The 24,100-nt window shown below is 44.3% G+C and overlaps 1 protein-coding gene across 3 annotated transcripts in view; it reads left to right on the forward strand.

Moving 5' to 3' along the window:
* The window catches only part of SH3RF3 (SH3 domain containing ring finger 3), a 402,883-nt gene that overhangs the window by 355,225 nt on the left and 23,558 nt on the right, over positions 1-24,100 (forward strand). For 2 of the 3 annotated variants that reach the window (XM_054010738.1, XM_054010753.1), the window contains one exon: positions 597-931. In XM_054010738.1, coding sequence (XP_053866713.1) covers positions 597-931 — 335 coding nt within the window. The remainder of the gene's footprint in view (positions 1-596; positions 932-24,100) is intronic. The other variant, XM_054010746.1, reaches the window with a different exon arrangement.

Genomic DNA, 24,100 nt, shown 5'->3' on the forward strand with positions numbered 1-24,100 from the left:
GGTATTTTATACAAAGCGGAACAGCTTCAGCAGGATAGAATGAGAGAAAACTACATCAGAAGAGCCAGTAGCCTGGTGGTTAGGACACTCACCTGGATTCAAGTCCCTGCTCCAGAGTGGGAATGCAAACCTGTCTCCTATGTCCTAAGTGAGTGCCCTATGCACGGGGATGTTGGGTTCAAGGGAGGCTGGCAGCACCACAACCTCCTCCTTTTTGTGAATGGTGCCCTTATGACTATAGCCCAGAAAACCAAAAAGTGTCATTTTTATAAAAGTCAAAACGATTGATTTAGACATTACTGAAATATTTTCTTTGACTGAAACAATTTGCCAAAGTTGACACAAATTTGCACAATGTTTTGGTTGACCTGAATCTGCATTTTTCAGCAAAAATAGGTTTGGATGAAAAATTTTGCCCCGCTCTTCTTCCAATACAATACATTCTGATGTTAAACTTTTACCTCTCCTGTGGGCAGTCTAACACTAGGGAGTAAAGTACGTTTATCATAAAGTAAATAACATTATCTGTTACTTTGACCTGTATCAGTACTAACAAGCTTCATTCTTTGCTGTGCTTACCTCCTGTTATTCTTCAGTAGCACACCCCTCTGCCCAGGTACCGGAGCGGCCCACGGCAACCGTCTCACCACTGAGAACCCAGAACTCTCCATCCCGTCTCCCAGCCACTGTGGTTAGGTCACACTCCATGGCTTCTCCACAACATGCCCATCAGTCCCCTGTCCAAGTTATTCCTGGAGCACAGTGTGCCAGGCCCATCATTCCTCTCACTTCAGCAGCAGCAGCCATTACTCCTCCAAATGTCAGTGCGGCCAACTTGAACGGAGAGGCAGGAAATGGGCCGATCAGTGGCTTGGTGACTTCCAGCCCAACCAACACCTCCTGCAAAGCAGAGGAGAGGAAAAATGAAAAGGTAATTGCCTTCTCTGGTGTAATTTAGCAATGGGGGAAGCAGCGTACCTTTTTGAAAATCTTGAATGATATCTGACTTATTTTCTTCTTCTGTTTCCACCGAACATCCTTGCTAAGACCATATATTTTTGATTAATGCCTCTTGTGTGTGTGAGGAGAGATGTGATACTTTTCCTGGTTAATCTGTCAAACTCTCATGTTTAACAAGTTTGCTGAGCCTGTATCTTGTCTGCATTTATAGACTAAGGTTTTTCCTAGCTAACGGTTATAGAAACAGATATAGAAACAATCCTCTATAGGTGTCAACGGTCCCCCATCCCAACGTTTAAATAAGGGAAGCAAAGGACAAACATCAAGAGATGCTTTTGCTCACCAGGTTTTCTATGAGAGGCAGAAGCAGCATTTTATCATGTAAGCACTGGGCATCCACATCTACAACTATTTTCATACTTTTTTAAATCTGTTCATTGGTTATACTGTAGCATTATCCACTTGCATGTGAGAAATGAGTTTTGCTGTTAATCTGTTACATTTCTACCTTCTGGCACTTTACTTGGTTGGTGTCTGAATCTTACAGATTTGAAATAGCATAGAAAGACATTATTGGAGAGAGACAGGCTTCACAGCCAGGTGGCCAAGTCAGAAACTATCTGTCTAATTACATGGAAGAAGTTTTATGAGGTACAAGCCTTGGATGCTGGTGATGGAAGCATAATAGAACACTGACATGTAAATGGAGGAGCTGTTAACAGTTCTGTAAACATCTCCATTTCTTTCAGAAAATTGCATTGCCATGGTTCAGTGAAAGAGAGAACTGGATTAAATATGACTCATTGCAGTATGTGATTGATACATTGTAGATTCAAGCTTCTAGGAATCAACACTGGAAACAATATTTCAATGTCTGCGCCTTAAACGTGTTGTTAATGAAAGCCAGGGCTTTAAACATTCTCAGACTTTTAGACTCTTAACAAATATTTTGCTTTCACCCAGAGTTTGCCCCTTGAAAACAGTTCCCATATATCAACTCTGAGAGTTGTTCACTGGACACCATAGCAGAGCCTACTGATAAACTCTGCCTGGAAGCAAACTGTGGCTTGTGTTTGAACAGCATGAGAGGTGAGGAGTTTAGCTTTCTCCTGGATTTGCAGAATTTTTTTTTTCTAAATTCACTAAGTCGCTCCATAGTAACAGACATGCACGGGATAAACATTTACTGCATACACAATAATGCCATGTTTGGAGATCTCCTGAGTGTGCTGAAGGAAACTTGGTAAATATGACATGTGCTCAGGTTCACAGATAAATATTAGTTTCACAAAGATGAGGAATGTGAGTTTTAAAATCCCCTCTTAATCCTCTCTCTTGAGAATCTTCCTGATGTCTTTCAATAAAGAGAAGAAGGGCATTGAATTCTGCCCTGGGTGTGAAATTTAAGTATCTGTTTCCAAAAAATGAATTCCCAACTAACACTGAATGTTCCATGATACATGACCAGTATAATACTTTTTTACTTGCAACCCGAGTTACTACTTTTGTAAGGGAAAGAAAACCTACAGTATATTGGCAAATTTAGTGAAAGATCTATGTTACCTCAGAAATGTGTTCCTCATCAGGGCTTAATGCAATGGGATTTTGGAACTTTTTAAAAAAACTCAAAAAGGAATCCAAATGTCCGTACATTTTTGTTGATAGATTTCTGGTAAGATTCCACATTAAAACTATACAGGCCCAGTTATACTGTGTTGTTTTCTAAAATATTTGTAAATTCATCCAGACATATAAAGCTTAAAGTTATTGACTTTGTCTGAGGGAAAATAAAAGCTAGATGATTATTTGATCTTTATGGACAATCATCAATAAACTAACTATATATTTCAGTAATGCAAAGTATTGCAGAAAATTGATAGTCCTTGCAAAAAAAGTGTGGAAGAGGAAGTGATGATTAAAATGATAAATTGGAATCTTAGAGGCTTGTTCTTCTCCTTCTGAGGGAGAGAAAGGCATATAACTGTCATGTGCATTGAGCAATAGACCTGAAACCTATTCATATAGCATGTCATTCTTATCTTATCCCCTCTTCTTAGAAGTCGTGATTGAGGCTTGTCCAATCCAAACTATGCACCTATTCTCTGCACAATCGGAATAAAATCTGAACAGAATTTTTTGGAAGTTAAGATTTAGGCTAGTAATAGACTTAAAGCCACTTGTTACTAGAGAAGAACCTGAGCTGCAAAGTTGAGATTCCGGTCTGGATAGAGACAGAGGTCAGCCATACAGTTCAGATATGAGCACATTCCAAACATCCTCAGATTTTGTTGTGAGCCCATCTCATGGTGGTTTAAAGGGAGGCCTCAAAAGTAATCCCCAAGGTTGAGTTTTTCAGAGCAGTGCAGGGGATAGAGCCACTCATCTCCCATTCAATTTAATCCCCAGGGACAGCTTTTAAAATCTCAGACATCAATCCTCTGTTTCAACCTATTTTTGAAACATCTTGGCCAAAACTTTCCAACCTGGCAAACCTCAGAAACTAAATTCATATTTAGGCTCTATCTGAAGGTCACTGATTTTCAAAGGAGCGGAACATCCATTGACTTCGCTAGGAGCCACTCGCAGGTCAGAAGGCAGAATTTGGCCCACTGCAGGGGTTCATGTTAACTGTGCAATTGCAGTCTTCACTCAGCCTTACACCTTCTCCCACATTTCTCTCTCCTAGGACTAACAGATCCCTCCCTGAAGCAGGGGAGACACCCCGGGAATGCCAGGTTGGGAGCAAAATAAAGGGAAGCGAGTAGAACAGAAATCAAAGGGGCAACAATGTGAGGGAGGCACAAGAGGAGAGACAGGCCAGTAGTGGAAGTCAGGAGGTGTAACAGGAGTCGCTTTACAGAACAACAGGAGGGGTGGAAGCAAAGGGGTAGAACAAGAGGATGAGGGGTACAGTGGGAGTCATGAAGAGCTGGGCAAAGGACAGGGAGAGGGACACATGATACACACCAGGGAAGAGGGTCAAATAAACCCAGATGGGGGAGAAAGCCCTGTAATTATCATAGCTACTCAGAGCAGCTAGACACCAAACCCCTCAGGCACCAGTAGCCTGCCAGGTGTACCACCACTCAAAGGCAAGCCCTGAAGGTGCTTCAGCAGCTAGACCTAGGTGAAGTGAAAGGGCTAGCAGAAAAAGGGAAGCTTGCAAATATCCTGGGTACAGAGGGTTAACCAGTTACAGTTCAAGATGAGCAATAGCAGTTCTGGTTGGGCCCCCTGCGGCAGCCCAATCAAGAATTAGGGCTCTTCAGACCTATAGCCTGGGGTGCCTTCTCCAGTCCAGTCTCTGTTCAAGGAAATGGAAGTTGTGGGTTTCCAGGCCAGAATCGCTTAAAGGTGTGTCTCTCCCTGGGGCCCCTTTGCACTAGCTCCCTGCCCAGCCACCGCTACTCCCTCATAAGAAGGGGGTCTACCAAATTCGCAGCCATGAAAATTGCATCATGGACCATGAAATCTGGTCTCCCCTGTGAAATCTGATCTCCGGCCACCCAGCTCTGAAGGCAGAGCAGAGAACAGTGGCTGCTGCCCATGCGCCCATCTCTGAAGACAGCACTGCCTGCCAGCAGCAGCAGAAGAGAAGTAAAGGTGGCATGGAATTTAAGTAGACCCCAACGATTCAAGTAGACCTCTACTCATATTTCTCATATAGACCTGCACCCAGCTGTCATGTCCAGCAGTCACAGCCTGTTCCACACGCAGCTCTACATGCATTTCCTGCAAGGTCCCGGCTGCTTTCCAGCTCTGGGCTCACAATGGGACTGCTGTTTTCCGAGAGTGCCCAATCACTTCCTGGGATGGGTCCTTCCTCTTACATGGCCAGGAGAAGCGGAAGTGCAGTGGGAGTGCAGCTAATGGGAATCATTTTCTCCTGCCAGAAGTGCCTTGTCATTTCCTGGGCCAGGGTCTTTCCTTCTACCTAGCCAGGGGAAAGAAGATGTTCAGTGGGGAGAGGGCAATGGGGAATTGTAGATTCCTGCTTAGCGGTTTCACCACAGACCTCCCATCACAAGCCATATGGGGTTCATAGGTAAACACTATTCTGCTCCAGGAACAAAATATCACCACTCCAGAATGGGGATAGCCAAATAAATCCCTTTCCAGTGGATTGAACAGAGACTCCCTAAAATGTCACCGGGTCAGAGGGAAGATAACGAAAAATAACAGTGAATGCAAACTGCTTCATTTTATGGTAGAGATTGTGTTTGAGTTTCTTCAGTTACTTATCCAGTTAATTACTAACTAGCTACTAACTCGATCTGTCACTGTGATCCCTACTAAACTTTCTGAATCCCCCCGATTTGAAAGAATGAGAGGGAGATCTCAGCAAGGGAATGAAACTAAAGACCTGTGTTGTGTTTTTTAAATCATAGACCCTATCTCTTCAATCAGGGTGAGTGTTCTCTAAATCCAACTGGTAGAATGCAGCTGAGACCATGCAATTATAGCATAGTCTTTAGTTCCACCTCAGCCAATTACTTGTATTATAACTTCTTTTTCACACACACACACACACACACACACACACACACATTCTCACACATACACAAACACTCTGTTTAGCGCCTCTGATAAAGCCACTTATTTGAATGAATTAATGCATTTCTCATTAAACATGCTCCTTATTACTTTAATCAAATCAAGCAAGTCACACTGGGTGGTTTGACCACTCTAATTAAACTTTCTGCAAAATCCACTCATTTCATTTTTGATGAGAATTTTGATTAAATTCCTGTAAACGTCTGGCACCATGTCTGCTAAAGTTGAGGGTAAGTGATTGCTCTTGTGAGTAGCCTGTTAATTTATCATACGTTTTACTGACTCTTTTTTGATTTAACAGCCAGAATGTACAAAAATGTTTGAAAATTGGCAACCCAAAATTAAACAGTTGTTCTAAGTGTGCAGAAAAAAAAATCTGTTTGCAGCTTTAAAATAAGGTAAAACCAACAAATGAGTTCCTAGAATCTATGCAGTAGCTGCGTAAATCTGTTAAACAGATCACAGAAATGGGGAAAACATATCATATTGCTGTTTACTGATGTTAAGGTAACGAGATTTTCAGAAAGAGCCTCTGAACAAACACCTACAGTTTTGCATGTATAAATCATGTAAATAATAGAGGGGCTAGATGTCTTTTTCCTCACCTGTGTCACTTGCTTGTACAAATTCAGATTATTTAGCACAAAAATAATTTTGCTCACAAAGTTACAGGGTATGTCTACACTACGGGATTAATCCGAATTTAGATAATTCGGATTTGAGAAACAGGTTGTATAAAGTCGAAATGAGTGCGGCCACACTAGCACAGTAATTCGGTGGTGTGCGTCCAAGTACCGGGGCTAGCGTCGATTTCTGCACCGTTGCACTGTGGGTAGCAATTCCATAGCTATCCCATAGTTCCCGCAGTCTCCCGCGCCCATTGGGATTGTGGGTTAAGATCCCAGTGCCTGATGGGACAAAAAACATCGTCGCAGGTGGTTCTGGGTACAGCCTCACTTCCTCCCTCCCTCCCTCCCTGCATGAAAGCAACGGACGGCAGACAACCATTTTCGCGCCTTTTTTCCTGGGTGGGTGAACACTGCAGACTCCATACCACGGCAAGCATGGAGCCCGCTGAGGTCAAGACAGCACTCATGAATATTGCAAACACCTCGCGCGTTCTCGTGGAGTTTATGCTCAGCCAGGACCAGAAAAACGAGGCGAGGCGGCAGCGGCGGCGGCAGCGCAGTGACAAGCATGATGAGGACATGGACACGGACACGGACACAGAATTCAGTGAAACCACAGGCCCCGATGCTTTGGAGATCATGTTGTTAATGGGGCAGATTCTATCCATGGAACGCCGATTCTGGGCAAGGGAAACAAGCACAGACTGGTGGGACCGCATAGTGTTGCAGGTCTGGGACGATTCCCAGTGGCTGCGGAACTTTCGCATGCGTAAGGGCACTTTCATGGAACTTTGTGACTTGCTGTCTCCTGCCCTGAAACGCCAGAATACCAAGTTGAGAGCAGCCCTCACAGTTGAGAAGCGCGTGGCGATAGCCCTGTGGAAGCTTGCAACGCCAGACAGCTACCGGTCAGTCGGGAATCAATTTGGAGTGGGCAAATCTACTGTGGGGGCTGCTGTGATGCAAGTAGCCAAAGCAATCACTCAGGTGCTGCTACGAAAGTTAGTGACTCTGGGAAATGTGCAGGCTATAGTGGATGGTTTTGCTGCAATGGGATTCCCTAACTGTGGTGGGGCAATAGACGGAACCCATATCCCTATCTTGGCACCGGAGCACCAAGCCACCGAGTACATAAACCGCAAGGGGTACTTTTCAATGGTGCTGCAAGCACTTGTGGATCACAAGGGACGTTTCACCAACATCAACGCGGGCTGGGCGGGAAGGGTTCATGACGCTTGCGTCTTCAGGAACACTACTCTGTTTAAAGGGCTGCAGCAAGGGACTTACTTTCCGGACCAGAAAATAACCGTTGGGGATGTTGAAATGCCCATAGTTATTCTTGGGGACCCAGCCTACCCCTTAATGCCATGGCTTATGAAGCCATACACAGGCAGCCTGGACAGGAGTCAGGAGCTGTTTAACTACAGGCTAAGCAAGTGCAGAATGGTGGTAGAATGTGCATTTGGCCGTTTAAAAGGTCGCTGGCGTTCATTATTGACTCGCTCTGACCTCAGCCAAAGAAATCTCCCCATTGTTATTTCTGCTTGCTGTGTGCTCCACAATCTCTGTGAAAGTAAGGGGGAGACCTTTATGGCGGGGTGGGAGGCTGAGGCAAATCGCCTGGCTGCTGATTACGCGCAGCCAGACACCAGGGCGATTAGAAGATCACACCATGAAGCGCTGTGCATCAGAGAAGCTTTGAAAACTAGTTTCATGGCTGGCCAGGCTACCGTGTGAAATATCTGTTTGTTTCTCCTTCATGAAAACCCTCCCCCTTTACTGACTGATTTTCTGTAAGGAACCCACCCTGCCCCTTCCCCCATCTTTCTTTCAAACCAAATAAAGTCACTATCATTTAAAAATCATTTATTCTTTATTAATAGATTAGAAAAAGAGGGAGGGAACCCGGGTGGTATTTGGGAGGAGGATTGCTGGGAAGGAAAAAGCCACAAAGAAAAGGTTAAAAAAATGACAGCCTTTTGCTTGGGCTGTCTACTGGGGTGGAATGGGAAGGTGTACGGAGCCTCCCCCCCCCGCGTTCTTACACGTCTGGGTGAGGAGGATACGGAACATGGGGAGGGGGGAGGGTGGAACAGGGGCTGAAGCGGCAGTCTGTTTTCCAGCAGCCGTTCCTGAACCTCCACCAGACGCCGGAGCAGCCCCAGCGTTGCATCCTTCATCCTCTGGTCTTCCTGCCGCCATCTCTCATCTCGATCGTCTCTCCTCTCCTCACGTTGGTCCCTCCTCTCCTCACGTTGGTCCCTCCTCTCCTCACGTTCACTGACTTCTTTCCTATACTTTGAAACTGTTTCCTTCCACTCATTCAGATGAGCTCTGTCACTCCTGCTGGATTGCATAATTTCAGAAAACGTCCTCCCGCGTCTTCTTCTTACGACGCCTTATCTGTGATAACCTTCGGGATGGAGGAGGGAGGCTTGAGGAATTTGCAGCTGCTGTAGGGAGGGGAAAAAAGAGAGAATTGTTTTAAAAGCTACATTTTGCAGAACAATGCTTATACTCTTTCACGGTGACCAACACTGTTCACATTACATAGCACATGTGATTTCTGTGCAAGGTCGCATTTTGCCTCTTAATGCTGAGTGCTTGTGGCTTTGCTGCTAGAGATCACAGGTCTGGGCAACAGAATTCGGCTTGCATGCGGCCATGGTAAGCCATTGTTTTACAGCTTCTGCACCCTCCTTTCCCACATACCAAGCATAGCCTGTAGAGTGCTGCAGAAGCCTGGCCAATCTCAGCCAGTTGGGGGGGGGGCAGTGTGGGGGGGCTTGTCTGGGCCCCTTCAGGCAAGTAGAGTGCTGCGGTTTTTCTGTTAACATTCAGCAGCACCAGAAAACAAACTAACCCCCCCACGCCATGAATTCTCTGGGATGATCACGGTACCCCTCCCCCCACCGCGTGGCTGGTATCAGGGAAGATCCCTGCAGGCACCAAACTACCCCCCCCCCGCCGCCGACCCCCCCCCTCGCCATGAATTCTCTGGGATGATCACGGTACCCTCCCCCCACCGCGTGGCTGGTAACAGGGAAGATCCCTGCTAGCCAAACGCGGAAAACTTCAGGGCCAATTTCCCATCTGCGCTTGGCTAACTGCAGGGAAGGATTTATTTTCCGCCACAGGCAAACAGCCCAGTAGGAACGGCCACCTCTGTCCCCTTAATTAAGTTCCCGTATTTCAACCAGGTTACCAGGAGTGATATCACTCTCCTGAGGATTACACAACAAGATAAAGAACGGATGTTGCTTGAATGCCAGCAAACACCGGGACCATACGCTGCCAGGCTTTGTCAGGCAATGATACCAGATTACTTGCTGCAAGCATGGCGTGGTCAAGTGTCCTACCATGGCGGAGGGAATAAGGATGCACTGCCCAGAAACCTTCTGGCAAGGCTTTCAGAGTACCTCCAGGAGAGCTTCATGGAGATGTCCCTGGAGGATTTCCGCTCCATCCCCATACACGTTAACAGACTTTTCCAGTAGCTACAGACTTTTCCAGTAGCTGAACTGACCGCGAATGCAAAGTCAGGCAAAGTAATCATTAAAAACCGTTTGCTTTTAAAACAAGTTTTATATTTTAAAAGGTAAACTCACCTGAGGTCCCTTCCATGGGGTCAGAGTCTTGGGTACTGGCTTGGGAGGCTTGGGAGGGTACTTCAGTCAGGGTGATAAAAAGATCCTGGCTGTTGGGGAGAATGGAGTGCTGTGTGCTCTCTGCAAGCTCATCCTCCTCCTCCTCCTCCTCCTCTACCCCATCGGCAGAATCCTCAGGCGTCGAGACTATCCCCGACCCAGAATCCACGAACAAAGGTGGGGTAGTGGTGGCAGCCCCCCCTAGAATTGCATGCAGCTCGGCGTAGTAGCGGCATGTCCGCGGCTCTGACCCGGAGCGACCGTTTGCCTCCTTTGTTTTTTGATAGGCTTGTCTGAGCTCCTTGACCTTCACGCGGCACTGCTCAGAGTCCCTATTGTGGCCTCTCTCCATCATGCCCTTGGAAATTTTTTCAAAAGTTTTTGCATTTCGTCTTTTAGAACGAAGTTCTGCAAGCACTGAATCCTCTCCCCATACAGCGATCAGATCCAGTACCTCCCTCACGGTCCATGCTGGTGCTCTTTTTCGATTATCAGCCTGCATGGTTACCTGTGCTGATGAGGTATCTGTGGTCACCTGTGCTCTCCACGCTGGGCAAACAGGAAATGAAGTTCAAATGTTCGCGGGGCTTTTCCTGTCTACCTGGCCAGTGCATCCGAGTTCGGATTGCTGTCCAGAGCGGTCACAATGATGCACTGTGGGATAGCTCCCGGAGGCCAATACCATCGAATTGCGGCCACACTAACCCTAATTCGAATTGCTAAAATCGATTTTGGCGCTACTCCGCTCGTTGGGGTGGAGTACAGAAATCGATTTAAAGGGCCCTTTACATCGAATTAAATGGCGTCGTTGTGTGGACGGTTACAGGGTTAATTCGAATTAAAGCTGATAAATCCGAATTAAAGTCGTAGTGTAGACCAGGCCACAGATGCAAATTTGGAGGCTGGATAGAAGTCCCTTTGAAAATTTGGCTCTGTAAAACAAGAGACAGTGTTAGATTGTCTTTTTCCTTTTTCATAGTAAATGTCTTCATCCAGATTGCCTGTTTAAACTGTAATCACTAGACTGATAGGTTCAGTGGGTAGTACTCAAATTCTGCATCCAGGACCTGATCCTACAATGTTCAGAGCCCCCCTCAGTTCCCAATGACTAAGTTTTAAAATCTGTTTTGCAGCTTTTTCATATATTATTAACTTGTGTGAAAGTGAAAAGGATTTTTATCATTTTCTATTTACTAAAAACATTGAATTCTTCTTTCAGAAAATGGAGGGTCAGTCTCAAATGTGTGGTGCTGAGCCCCTTCAACTCCCACCGATTTTATTAGATATTAAATGACCAAAATAGTGGTCACTTTGGGACAAGTAAATATAAAAGAAGCTAAGGACTTCCAATATGACTAACACTAAATTTTTGGAAGTGGAATTCAATAAACTTAGTTGAGATGAAGTGATACAAAATATTATTATTATTTTATTATTTTATTATTTTATTATTTTGCTTTGAAACATTCACCTGAGAAGAAAGTGGAAGAAAAAAAAAAAGGTATGGCAAAAATAAAAAAGTCAATTACAGAAAAGTACCACATTTTAGTTCCTTTTCTAGTTCGATTTTCTCTGAATGTAGAAAACAAAAGTAGTAACATTGTCAAGTTTTGCATCAAAAATATAAGCAGCTAAAAGAATAAATTCTGTACTGTGAAAGATCCATTTCTTTTCAATGCACTATAGCGGGCTGTAGTCACCACTAATGAGCTCCAGCTTTCCACATTTCAGAAGGCTGATCTTGTGACCATCAAGTGATTCACCAGACACTTGGCCTGTGAGGGAAGCCTTTGCTTCCGATCATGTGAGTTCAGGCCACAAAGTGCAGATTTGGAGTAGAGAGCTCATGCTTCAAATCTCTCCAGTGCCTTCTCCACCATCAGTAAAGCTCAATCAAAAGGACAGAAAAACTGGCAACCAACTGATGAACATTTTTCAGGCTGGCAATTAACCCAGCCAAAAGCATGAACCCCAGCTGTCAAAACATAGCATACTTCTGCTTTACAAGAAAACAGATTGTCTTTTTGACTGGCGGGGGTTCTTTTGCTTAGGTCAAAGGCAGTATGCCATTGATCAAAATTTCTTTTTCTTCCTCAGATTTTTATGTTATGAAATGCTTTCAAACTCCCCACAGAAATTTTGCACCTTGACTTTGCTGCAAAGCGGCCTCTGAAAGTCCATTTTTCCTGTAATGCAATCGGAGGATCTCTCATATATCCACAGGGAAATTTTCCTGGTATCATCGCTAATGTCTCTGTGCTGTACTTTGTGGCTATCAGTAGAGCTGCTCAGGAATTTTCCAACAAAATTCCACCACCACCCCGGCTCCCCCACCCCCACACACACCCGCTAACTGAAAATACCAAAAAGGGCTGGTTTAGCCAAACCTGATTTGAAATTTATTTGAAAAACAGTTCTGAAATTGTAGAAATGCCCCATTTTGACAAACAAGATGTTTTATTTTTTATTCAAAATGACTCTTGACATTTTAGTTAACTTACAGTAAAAAATGTTTTAAAAATATAAAAAGTAAAAAATTGAAACCTATTTTGATTTACCTGATCCAAAAAAAAATTTAGATTATTGGTTCTCAAAAATTGTAGAGATTGACCTTTCACCCCACATTTGGATGGGAAAAAAATTGAAATCTCAAACTCTTGTAGGATAGGAAAGTCGTTTCCCATCGAGTGCAAGCTATAAGGAGAGGTGAAACCAAAGAAATTGTGAATGGAGAATGCTTTGGCTTCAAGATGAGATTATGTGAACTCCAAGATGTAGCATTCTCCTGGCACCTACAGAGGTCTAATTTTATAGTGAATAGGGCCTGTGTTGTTTACTAAATCCTTAGCTTTGCTTGGGGGAAAACCAAAGAACTGACAAAAGACAAGGGCACACAAGGGAGTGCTGGAAAGAAAAAGATAAAGTTCTGTGGATGTTATGTGAAAAAATATAGGATCAGAATTTGCAGGAAGGACAGGCAGGGGAAAAAGGGAGGAAGTGTTGCCTTACATATTAAAAATGTATACGCTTGGACTGAGGTTGAGATGGAAATAGGAGACAGAATAAAAGGGGTAAAAAACAAGGGTAATATTATGATAGGGTCCAGTACAGACCATCTAACCAGGAAGAAGAGGTTGATGAGGCTTTTTTTAAAATAATTAACAAAATCATCCAAAGCACAGGACTTGGTGGTGATGGGGGAATTCAAATACCCAGACATCTGTTGGGAAAATATCATAGCAGGGCACAGATTATCCAACAAGTTCTTGGACTGTATTGGAGACAATTTTTTATTTCAGAAGGTGGAGAAAGCTACTAGGGGAGAGGCTGTTCTAGATTTGATTTTGACAAATAGGGAGGAACTGGTTGAGAATTTGAAAGTGATGATGAAATGGTAGAGTTCATGATTCTAAGGAATGGTAGGAGGGAAAACAGCACAATAAAGATAATGGATTTCAAGAAGGCAGAGTTTAGCAAACTCAGGGAGTTGGTAGGTAAGATCCCATGGGAAGCAAGTCTAAGGAAAAAGGCAGTTTGAGAGAGTTGGCAGTTTTTCAAAGAGACATTATTAAGAGCACAAGAGCAAGCTATCCCGTTGTGTGGGAAAGATAGGAAGTATGGCAAGAGACCACCCTAGCTAAACCAGGAGATCTTCAGTGATATGAAACTCAAAAAGGAGTCCTACAAAAAGTGGAAACTAGATCAAATTACAAAGGATGAATATAAACAAATAATACAAGTATGTAGGGACAAAATTAGAAAGGCCAAGGCAAAAAAATGAGATTAAATTAGCTCGAAACATAAAGGGTAACAAGAAAACATTCTACAAATACATTAGAAGAAGAAGGAAGATAACTCAATGAGGTGAGAGGAACAATAACAGGAAATGTGGAACTGGCAGAAGTGCTAAATGACTTTTTTGTTTCAGTTTTCACCAAGAAGGTTGGTGGTGATTGGACAGCTAACATAGTGAATGCCAATGAAAATGAGATAGGATCAGAGGCTAAAATAGGGAAAGAACAAGTTAAAAATTACTTAGACAAGTTAGATGTCTTCAAGTCACCAGGGCCTGATGAAATACCTCCTAGAATACTTAAGGAGCTGAGGAGATATCTGAGCCATTAGCGATTATCTTTGAAAAATCATGGAAGATGGGAGAGATTCCAGAGGACTGGAAAGAGCAAATATAATGCCAATCTCTAAAAAGGGAAATAAGGACAACCCAGGGAATTACAGACCAATCAGCTTTACTTCTCTACCCGGAAAGATAATGAAGCAAATAATTAAGCAATCAATTTGCAAACACCTAGAAGATAATAAGTTGATAAGTAACAGTCAGCCTGGATTTGTCAAAAACAAATTGTGTCAAACCAAGCTAAAAGCTTTCTTTGACAGGGTAACACGCCTTGTGGATGGGGGGAAGCAGAAGATGTGGTATATCTTGACTTTAGATGTGGTATATCTTGACTTTAGTAAGGCTTTTAATACTGACTCACATGACCGTCTCATAAACAAACTAGGGAAATACAACCTAGATGGAGCTACTATAAAGTGGGTGCATAACTGGTTGAAAAATCTTTCCCAGAAAGTAATTATTAGTGGTTCACACTCAAGCTGGAAGGGCGTATTGAGTGAGGTCCCTCAGGGATCAGTTCTGGGTCTGTTCTGTTCAATATCTTCATCAATGATTTAGATAATGGTATAGAGAGTACACTTATAAAGTTTGTGGACTGTACCAAGCTGGGAGGGGTTGCAAGTGCTTTGGAGGATAGGATTAACATTCAAAATGATCTGGATAAACTGGAGTAGTAGTCTGAAGTAAATAGGATGAAATTCAATAAGGACAAATGTAACATACTCCACTTAGGAAGGAACAATCAGTTGCACACATACAAAATAGGAAATGACTGCCTAGGAAGGAGTACTGCAGGAAGGGATCTGGGGATTGTAGTGGATCATAAGCAATATATGAGTGAACAGTGTAAAACTGTTGCAAAAAAAAAAGAAAAAAAAAGCAAACAGCATTCTGGGATGTATTAGCACTAGAGTCGTAAGCAAGACACTAGAAGCAACTCTTCCGCTCTACTCCACACTGACAAAACCTCAGCTGGAAAGATGTGGAGAAATTGGAGAAAGTCCAGAGAAGAGCAACAAAAATGATTGCAGGTCTAGAAAACATGACCTGTGAGGGAAGATTTAAAAAATTGGGTTTGTTTAGTCTGGAAAAGAGAAGACTGAGAGGGGGAGATGATAACAGTTTTCAAATACATAAAAGGTTGTTACCAGGAAGAGGGAGAAAAATTGTTGTTCTTAACCTGTGAGGGTAGAATAAGAATCAATGGGCTTAAACTGCAACACGGGCAGTTTACGTAGGACATTAGGAAAAGCTTCCTAACTGTCAGGATGGTTACGCACTGGAATAAATTGCCTATGGAGGTTGTGGAATCTCCATCATTGGAGATTTTTAAGAGCAGGTTAGACAAACACTTGTCAGGCATGGTCTAGATAATACTTAGTCCTGCCTTGAATGCAGGGGACTGGCCTAGATGATTTCTCGAGGTCCCTTCCAGTCCTATGATTTTATGATCAAAAAAGAATCAAATTGGACTAGAGGCTGTAGTGCTGTAGAACACGCCATCAGATAGTTCAGTGAAACTTATGCACTCGGATGGTGTCAGTGGGTGAAGATGAAATGGTGAAGTGGTAGAAGGAGCCTAAATGCTCTTTATAGGTAAGCTCTGCAATGTCCCTTCTTGCTGCTGTTTCCCTGGGATGTTTCCTACTCCGCTTTTCTCAGGCTTCCACTCCACCACCCTTCTGGGTAAATCTTTCCTTCAGGGCCTGGATCCCAGGGCTTCTACTCTCTCTCTCTCTCTCGCTCTGGGTTTCCTTCTTTTCCTCTCTAGTGCCCAGAGAGTGACTGCAGCCTCCACACTGCAGCCCCCTCTGCCATCCTTTTCTGCTGCCAACTCGTTGGCTTTATACTAGCCCCGCCTGTTCCTTCTCCTCTGTGTTCCACCATCGATCTGGGGTTACTTAGGCCACCTAATTCCCTCAGGTGTGGCCTGTCCACTTAATTGGCCCATTCTCAGCCCCATTAACCTCTTCTACGCTAGTGTGGGGTGAAAACCCCACCACAGGCAGGTAAGTGGCAGAAGGGTGATGTAAATTAAGCTACCTTCCTCTCCCATGCAAAGGGACACTCACATCACAGCAGCTCTCAGCAAAGTTGTGCAGTACACCCAGCTAGCATGAGAGAGGAGTAGCCCTAGCCCCTCCATTGATCCTGTTTTCCATTATATCCCTCCTGAGCACCTATCCAGCTTCCCAGGTCCACCCCCGAACCTCAGCACTCCCTGTCTCAGCAGCCTATCACAGATGCAACCCACTGTGAGGATCCACCAGTTCTGAACCTGGTCCCATGGGCACTCAGGCCACTGCTGCATCCACACCACTACCTGATGGTTCTACTAGTGATAGGAGAATTGGGAACTCTAAGACCTTATCCTCCACTAAAGACACTGCCCACAGCAGCCTGAGTGGAGGAGTTTTGGAGTCCCTGATTGGGCAGGGTCCACTATTTAAGCTGGAAAGAGACAGGAAGTTGTCTGTGCAACACCGTGGACCTGGCTTGCTGATGCTACAGACCCTGCTTTATGCTATCTGACTCCTGGCTTTATCCCCTGTTCCTGGCTCCTGCCCTCAGCCCTGGTCCCTGAACCCTGTTGCTCTGGTTCTGACTGCCCCGGCTCTGAACCTAGGCTATGGCTCTTCGGCTTACAACTCAGCGCTGACCATTGACTTTGGTTCCCGTTTTCTGTCTGACCCTGGCTCCAACTTTTGACTCTGAGACATAGCTCTGACGTCAGACCTGTGTGTTAGCCTCTGGTTCCTGAACACAGTGCTGTTCAACCAGGCCAGACTGCCCATGCCCCGGGCACTGGTACTGGTCTGCCGCAAACCCGATACATACTCCCTTGTCTCCCTGTAGATGGTGATGTTGGGCAATTGTGGCTCCTAATTGCTAAGACTGTTGCACAGAGGTAAAAGAATGCAGTATGAACTCTGCACCTGTGATCTCGCCCTGCCCTCTGTTTCTGATCTGTGATGCACACACCATAATATGGCAAACCCCTCCGCCTCCCAGAGGAGAATCGGCCTGGCAGATTCCAGATAGATGAATTCTGAGTGCAGAACATACTAAAACATCACACATTGAAAAACAATTCAAATCTAGTTCTGAAAACAATCTGTAATATGTCAGTATTTTTGGCTCTGTGACCGCTTCACATGCCCACAGAGTGCCAGAGCAAACTGGTTTGACTTACTTGACTTGACTTACCCTAAGAACATATGAGCCAGCTGACTTTCAACAACTGAGAGTTGATACAGGACGGGGTGGTCATTGATGTATAGCAGGTATTCCAGATGCCATAACAAGTGTACTTGGATACACTAGGTTTCTGACGTCAAGTTTGAAATTTGCTTCGCTGTAAAAACTGGTTGGAATCTGCTTTTCAGTGACTGTGGTTCACACACAGAAATTTTTCCTGGTGTCTTCTTCAGTAACTTATAGTCTGAGGATTAAAACATCAGGAATAATTATAGGCATAAAAAGACTACATAAACACTGCAAAAAGAATTATACAAATTGACTGAAAATGCACTTTCTGCCAGAAGTTAACATCAGGCCTGTGACAGCGTATTATGAAATGTGGCTGAAGATTTTTGCAGCATTCCTCTGGTTTCATCATTGAACCTGAGGGCATTGCCAAATTACAACAGGAGCATTAGTGTACATTTTTGTGTTTGTTTTTAATTTTGTGATAACAGTAGGATTAGAAAGCCCTGAGCTATCATTTCGCCATATGGCAAACTCAGCCTGGAGACTCTCTTGATATCTTTTGTTTGCCTGAATATGTGGTGTCTAGTCATTCCTTCCAGACCAAGTTGTAACCAGTCTCTTGGTGCATTTACATATAACAAATGAATCAAGTTCATCTTCACAATAATGGTTATCCCCCCGCCCCTCATACAAGACACGAGAAGTCATTCTTCCACTCTACTCTGCTCTGGTTAGGCCTCAGCTGGAGTATTGTGTCCAGTTCTGGGCACCGCATTTCAAGAAAGATGTGGAGAAATTGGAGAGGGTCCAGAGAAGAGCAACAAGAATGATTAAAGGTCTTGAGAACATGACCTATGAAGGAAGGCTGAAAGAATTGGGTTTGTTTAGTTTGGAAAAGAGAAAACTGAGAGGGGACATGATAGCAGTTTTCAGGTATCTAAAAGGGTGTCATAAGGAGGAGGGAGAAAACTTGTTCACCTTAGCATCTAAGGATAGAACAAGAAGCAATGGGTTTAAACTGCAGCAAGGGAGGTCTAGGTTGGACATTAGGAAAAAGTTCCTAACTGTCAGGGTGGTTAAACACTGGAATAAATTGCCTAGGGAGGTTGTGGAATCTCCATCTCTGGAGATATTTAAGAGTAGGTTAGATAAATGTCTATCAGGGATGGTCTAGACAGTATTTGGTCCTGCCATGCGGGCAGGGGACTGGAGTCGATGACCTCTCAAGGTCCCTTCCAGTCCTAGAATCTATGAATCTATGCTTTCCTTTTCCTGCCTCTCAGCATATGAACAGAGCTGTTCAGTAGATTTAGGGCTTGATCCAAAGCCCATTGAAGCCAATGGAAATACTTCCCCTTGACTTCAACGGACTCTGAATCAGGTTCTGTGGGCTGAATTTTGCTGCCCTTATTCATGCTAGTAGCATTTACCCAGGAGCAGTGCTACTGACGTCAATGGGATTTGCTTCAGTATGAGTTGCTACTCAGCAATGAGTAAGGGTTTCCGAATCAAGCATTTAAAAATACTTCCTGGGACAAAAATCATCTTTAGGAATTTTTAAAGCATAGCAAAGAAAATGTATGTTATTAGATGCAATATCTGCAGCCAGTCTATAATTCGTAAGGGCTTCAGGCTTAAAGTAAACACACTGAAGCCAGCTTTTTAGAAACTGGCTAAATGTAAAACCAGAGGCCATCTGATTGTCATTTTGTTTTTTAAATATACTTTGGTCACTTAAAGATTCACTAATGTGTGTATTTATAGAAAACTAATACTGTAAAACTGAAAATGTTTATTATAAATCAGTGGTCACTATAGTCACTCTTCTGAAAACTCATAACCACAGGCCATCTGCAGGACTCACTGGCAGAGGATGCGTGGGAAGGAGAAAATAATTAAACACAATAAACTGTGTGAACATGTTAAAAATTACAACACATTTTAAAGTGGAACTGGTTGGCTATTTTAGCTGACTTCAGAGAGCTGTGTTTTCCCCAGCAAGAGTTTATTCCTCATATATAAAGCTTGTGGGGGGCCAAATTCCACAAGCAGTTTCAGGTAATCATGATGGCATCTGCTGTGGTGGGGAAACACAGAACCTATGAGTTGGCCAGACACATAGGAGAAATTGATTTTCCAACTTTAAAAAAAAAAAGTTTTAAGAGCAGTTTTTAAATTTAAACCCATCTATTCTAGTGGCAGGCTTAAACTCAGTCTGGATAAGAGTGGTGCTGTGGGTTAGCAGGGGAAACATTTTGAAGAATTAGAGCAGACTAAGGATTTGTCGACAAGGGGCATCCAGGAAATTAATCTGAATTAACTAAAGGTGTGAATTTGAAGTGAATTAGTTAATCTGCATTAAACCCCTGTGTGAACAGCCTCACTCAGAATTAAAGTGGCCTTAATTTGGTTTGTCTTAGTTCACTTCCAAAGTGAATTAAACTAAACCAAATTAAAGCCACTTTAGTTCTGAATGAGGATGTTCACATAGGTGTTTAATATGGATTAACTAGTCCACTTAAAAAGTTAATTTGGATTAATTTTCCTGAGTGTCCCTGTGTAGACAAGCCCATAAACCACAATTCTAAAAAGATGTACGCTCGTGTTTAAGTTTAAGCATGTAAGAAGTGTGGCAGGGCCTGCTCACTTCTGCCTCCTCTCAAGTCCTCAGGTAAAACGCCCCATGCAGTTTATATACAATGTTTAGGGCCCTACCACATTCACAGTCTATTTTGGAAAATGTCATGATCATAGAATTTTAAAAATCTTTAATTTCATGGTTTCAGATGTTTAAATATGAAATTTCATGGTGGGTTGACCGTGGGGGTTCCAACCAAAAGAAGTTTGTGGGGGGTGATCTCAAGGCTCCTGTAGTGGGGATGTAATATTGCCACCCTTATTTCTGCACTGCTGCTGGCAGTGGCGCTGCCTTCAGAGCTGGGTGGCTGGAGAGCAGCGGCTGCTGGCCAGGCACCCAACTCTGAAGGTAGCACCAGCAGCAGCAGCACCGAAGTAAGGGTGGTAATACTATACCATGCCCCACCCTCACTTCTGCGCTGCTGCTTGTGACAGCTCTGCCTTCAGAGCTGGGCTCCCAGCCAGCAGCCATGGAGCTTCCTGCAGCTGGGGGAGGTTCCCAAAGGTAGGTGTGACCCAGCCCTGGGAGCGGCCCAGGCAGGGGAAGGGGAAGTCCCATCCCTCCCCAGCCCACATTTAAGGTGTGAATTCAGACTGCAGCAGGTTGTGTAGACACTCTTGTTCCAGTTTAACCCAGACTTATTTTGGATTAAGTTGATTAGGAACAAATTTCAGCTAAACTAAAATAAGTCACTCTTAAAGCACCATAAGTGTGTTCACAAAGAGTCTTGCCCCAGTTTAACTATATCAGTTTAAAAACCAATTTAAAGTTAAAATGGTACAGTTTCTGTGTATAAACAAAGCCTAAATAGTGCCTCTGAAACAATTGGAAATTAAGCGTGTGCATACTTTGCAAGACTTGGGCCACTGAGGGTATTTGTTTGATTATTATTAATGTCTTTCACAATGTTGAGAACCTATTAGACTTTGCTCTTGGACTTCCAAGCAGCAGCAGCAGTGACCAGTAATGTCTTCTTTCATCTTCAGTCAAGAGGTTTCACTCCTTTCTCTCAGATGCAGGTTTTGGCCATCCTAGGGCTACCTTAATGGATATTCAGAAGTTTCTGCAATTGTAGCTGAAAATACAGCTGATGTAAAAGAATATTACACATGTGCTCTGTACTTGCTGCCAGTTCACTTCAGGTGAAATTAGTGTTGCTGCTCATTATCTTTAAAGCCTTAAATAGTACAGGCCTCAGTTCCTGCAGTCACTGCATCTTCTCTTAAGCCTCTCCATGACAACTACTCTCAGAAGAAATTCATGGAAATTCAACAAAGCGAATCCTCCCTGGTTTGGGGAGATTTGCCCGGCATTGTTCTAACCCAGGGGTCTCAAACTCAAATGACCACGAGGGCCACATGAGGACTAGTACATTGGCCCAAGGGCCGCATTACTGACACCTCCCCCCGCCGCCCTCAGCCCCGCCGCCTTCAGCCCCGCCCCCACTCCACCCCTTCCATGAGGCCTCGCCCCTGCCCCGCCTCTTCCCACCCCTTCCCTGCCCCCATTCCAATCCCTTCCCCGAAATCCCCACCCCAACTCTGCCCCCTCCCTGCCCCCAGGGGGTGCAGGTGGGGTGTGGCGGGGGCTCAGGGCAGGAAATTGGGGTGTGGGGTGCAGGAGGAGTGAGGGGTACAGCGGGAGGCTCGGTGCAGCAGGGGTGCAGGGTACAGCAGGGGTTGCGGTGCAGGAGGAGTGCAGCATGGGGATCAGGGCAGTGGGTTGGGGTGCAGGAGAGGTGAGGGGTGAGACGGGGGCTCAGGGCAGGGGGTCAGGGTGCAGGAGGGGTGCGGCATGGGGCTCAGGGCAGGGGGTTCGGCTGCAGGAGGGGGTCGGGGGCAGGATCTGGTCCAGCACGTACTGAGGGCAGGGCAGGCTCCCTCCCTGCCTGCCTGTCTGCCCCCATGCCGCTCCGGGAAGAGGCTGGAACGTGGGGATGGGGAGGCAGAGGGGCTGTGTGTTGCTTCAGGCACCGCCCCCAGCAGCTCCCATTGGCCGCGGTTCCCCGTTCCCGGCCAACTGGAGCTGCTGGGGGCAGTGCCTGAAGCAACACACAGCCCCTCTGCTCCCCCCTCCCCACGTTCCAGCCTCTTCCCTGAGCATTGTGGGGGCAGGGCAGGCAGGCAGGGAGCATGCCCTGCCCCGGGTGCACGTCCGGCCGGAGCCGCTCTAGATAAACACTGGGGGAGGGTGGGTGGGCTGCAAGGGGCCTGCGGGCTGCGTGTTTGAGACCCCTGTTCTAACCTACTCAGATTGTGTCCAGGTGCCATGATGAGTAGCACCTTATACATAAGTGTAATAAGTAATAATGATTTTGGATAGTTTTATGCATTTGCTTTTTAACAATTTCTGGTCACATTTACATTTTATCCAGTTGTAGTTTGCATTAGAACTAATGTACTGAAGAAAATGATTCCTCAGTTCCTGAACACATCAGGTACTGTTGCCTTGTTGTATAAATGCCTGATATGTGCTACAGGATCAAATGTCATACTTTCCAGAAATTTCTGGAACACACACATACCTGTACACCACAAAGCTTTTGCTGTAAGTGGTATCTAATACCCAAGTGCCTCCCATTGCCAATTCTTTTCTTCCCTGTGTGCAGGTCAGATACTTACACTTATACAAATGTTCTACCATGAGAAAAAAAAATCCCAAACAAAATGCAACAGTGCACATGCTTCTCTCACTGGGAGGTGGATGAGAGAACTAATATGTGGCTGATGTGTTGTCTCATTGCTTAATGCACTGCTGGAGGGTGGTCAGATGCAATAGTGATGATAGTGGCATAAGAACCAATAGAACTGAATAGAATGTCATTGTTGTTTAGATACTTTATTTCATAAAGCTGGCATGTTGCTATTGTATCTTAGTTAGAGAGACAAAACCAAAAATAACCATAATGGAAAACAGAATCGAACATTTTGTTGTGAATAAGAACAGCATTTGCATTTACACTATATAGTAGCTAATATAAAAATGATAAGTTCCTGCTTCTTCAAGGCAAATTGCTTCAGGTAATCAGCAGCTGGGATCCAGAAGAAATCTCCTTCTGCTCCTGTTGTATGATTGTAGTAAAAGAGTTTATACCTGCCTGTGATGCATTGGAGGCAAAATATCAGCCTAGATCTGTCATTTCTGTTCCAGGATGGCAGTGCTTTGTATTTTTTTATGGGACTTGTATCTTGTTTAAGATGTGAACTATTTAAGCAGAATCTTCACTCTTCAACAATAGCATTTGAGGTTTACTATTTTATTGTAGAATGTTTTTTTAAAAATTACCAGTTTCTGTTATTAATTGAAGTTATTAGAGTTTGAATTGAGTTCATATTGCACTCTTTAGTATTAGCAGATTAGGTTGCTGGATAAAGAGAAGTGTTGTTAGAAGTGCTGTGAGTGCAATGTGTAGGCATATTATTAATTATTTATATAATGGTTGCACCAGGGAACCCCAGTCAAGTGTCAGTACCCCCATTGTGTGAAGCTCTACACAGACATGTAACAAAGACAAGCCTGCCCCAGAGAGCTTTGAGTCTATGGGCAGGTCTACACTATGGAGCTAAGTCGACCTAAGTTACGCAACTCTAGCTACGTGGATAATGTAGCTGGAGTTAATGTACCTTAGGTTGACTTACTGAGGTGTCTACACTGCACCGGGTCGAAGGGAGAGTTTCTCCCATTGACTTACCTTATACTTCTCATTCCTGTGGAGTACCGGAGTCAACAGGAGAGCGATCAGCAGTTGATTTAGTGGGTCTTCACTAGACCTGCTAAATCGACCCCCAGTGGATCAATCACCACGCAGCAATCCCCCGGTAAGTGAAGACAAGCCCTATATGGCAGGATGCAACAGGTGGATAGAACATACAAATGGGGTGAAGGTGTAATGAGAGGATAGCACAATAAAATGAACAGTCTAATAGAAAGGGATCAGAAAAGCAATGGTATTGGCTCACCACTCACCTAACCATAGCTGGTGCATTTTGGCCTAGTAGTAGTATGAGAAATTTCATTTTTGGTCCCTCATGCTCAACTCTGAATTTAAGGTAATTATTCCCCTGCAGGGGCCTGAACCAGAAAGAGGTGTTACTGACTTTGTTTCTTTTAAATTCTTATGTAAAAGGAGTGATAACAGAGGTGAAATGAAATCCATTTTATCAACTATCCTTTCTTCCAGAATGGATACACCTATTACAAATCTTTCAAAGGCTTAAGCAGCTTCTATTAAGCCTTGTTGACTTTTGCAAATCTGAGCACCTTCTTATTAATTACAGTACAAGGAGAGTCATAACATCTGGAAGGAAATGATATGTTGGTCACTGTA

The sequence above is a fragment of the Malaclemys terrapin genome, chromosome 1, assembly GCF_027887155.1.
Source record: "Malaclemys terrapin pileata isolate rMalTer1 chromosome 1, rMalTer1.hap1, whole genome shotgun sequence".
Taxonomy (NCBI): domain Eukaryota; kingdom Metazoa; phylum Chordata; order Testudines; family Emydidae; genus Malaclemys; species Malaclemys terrapin.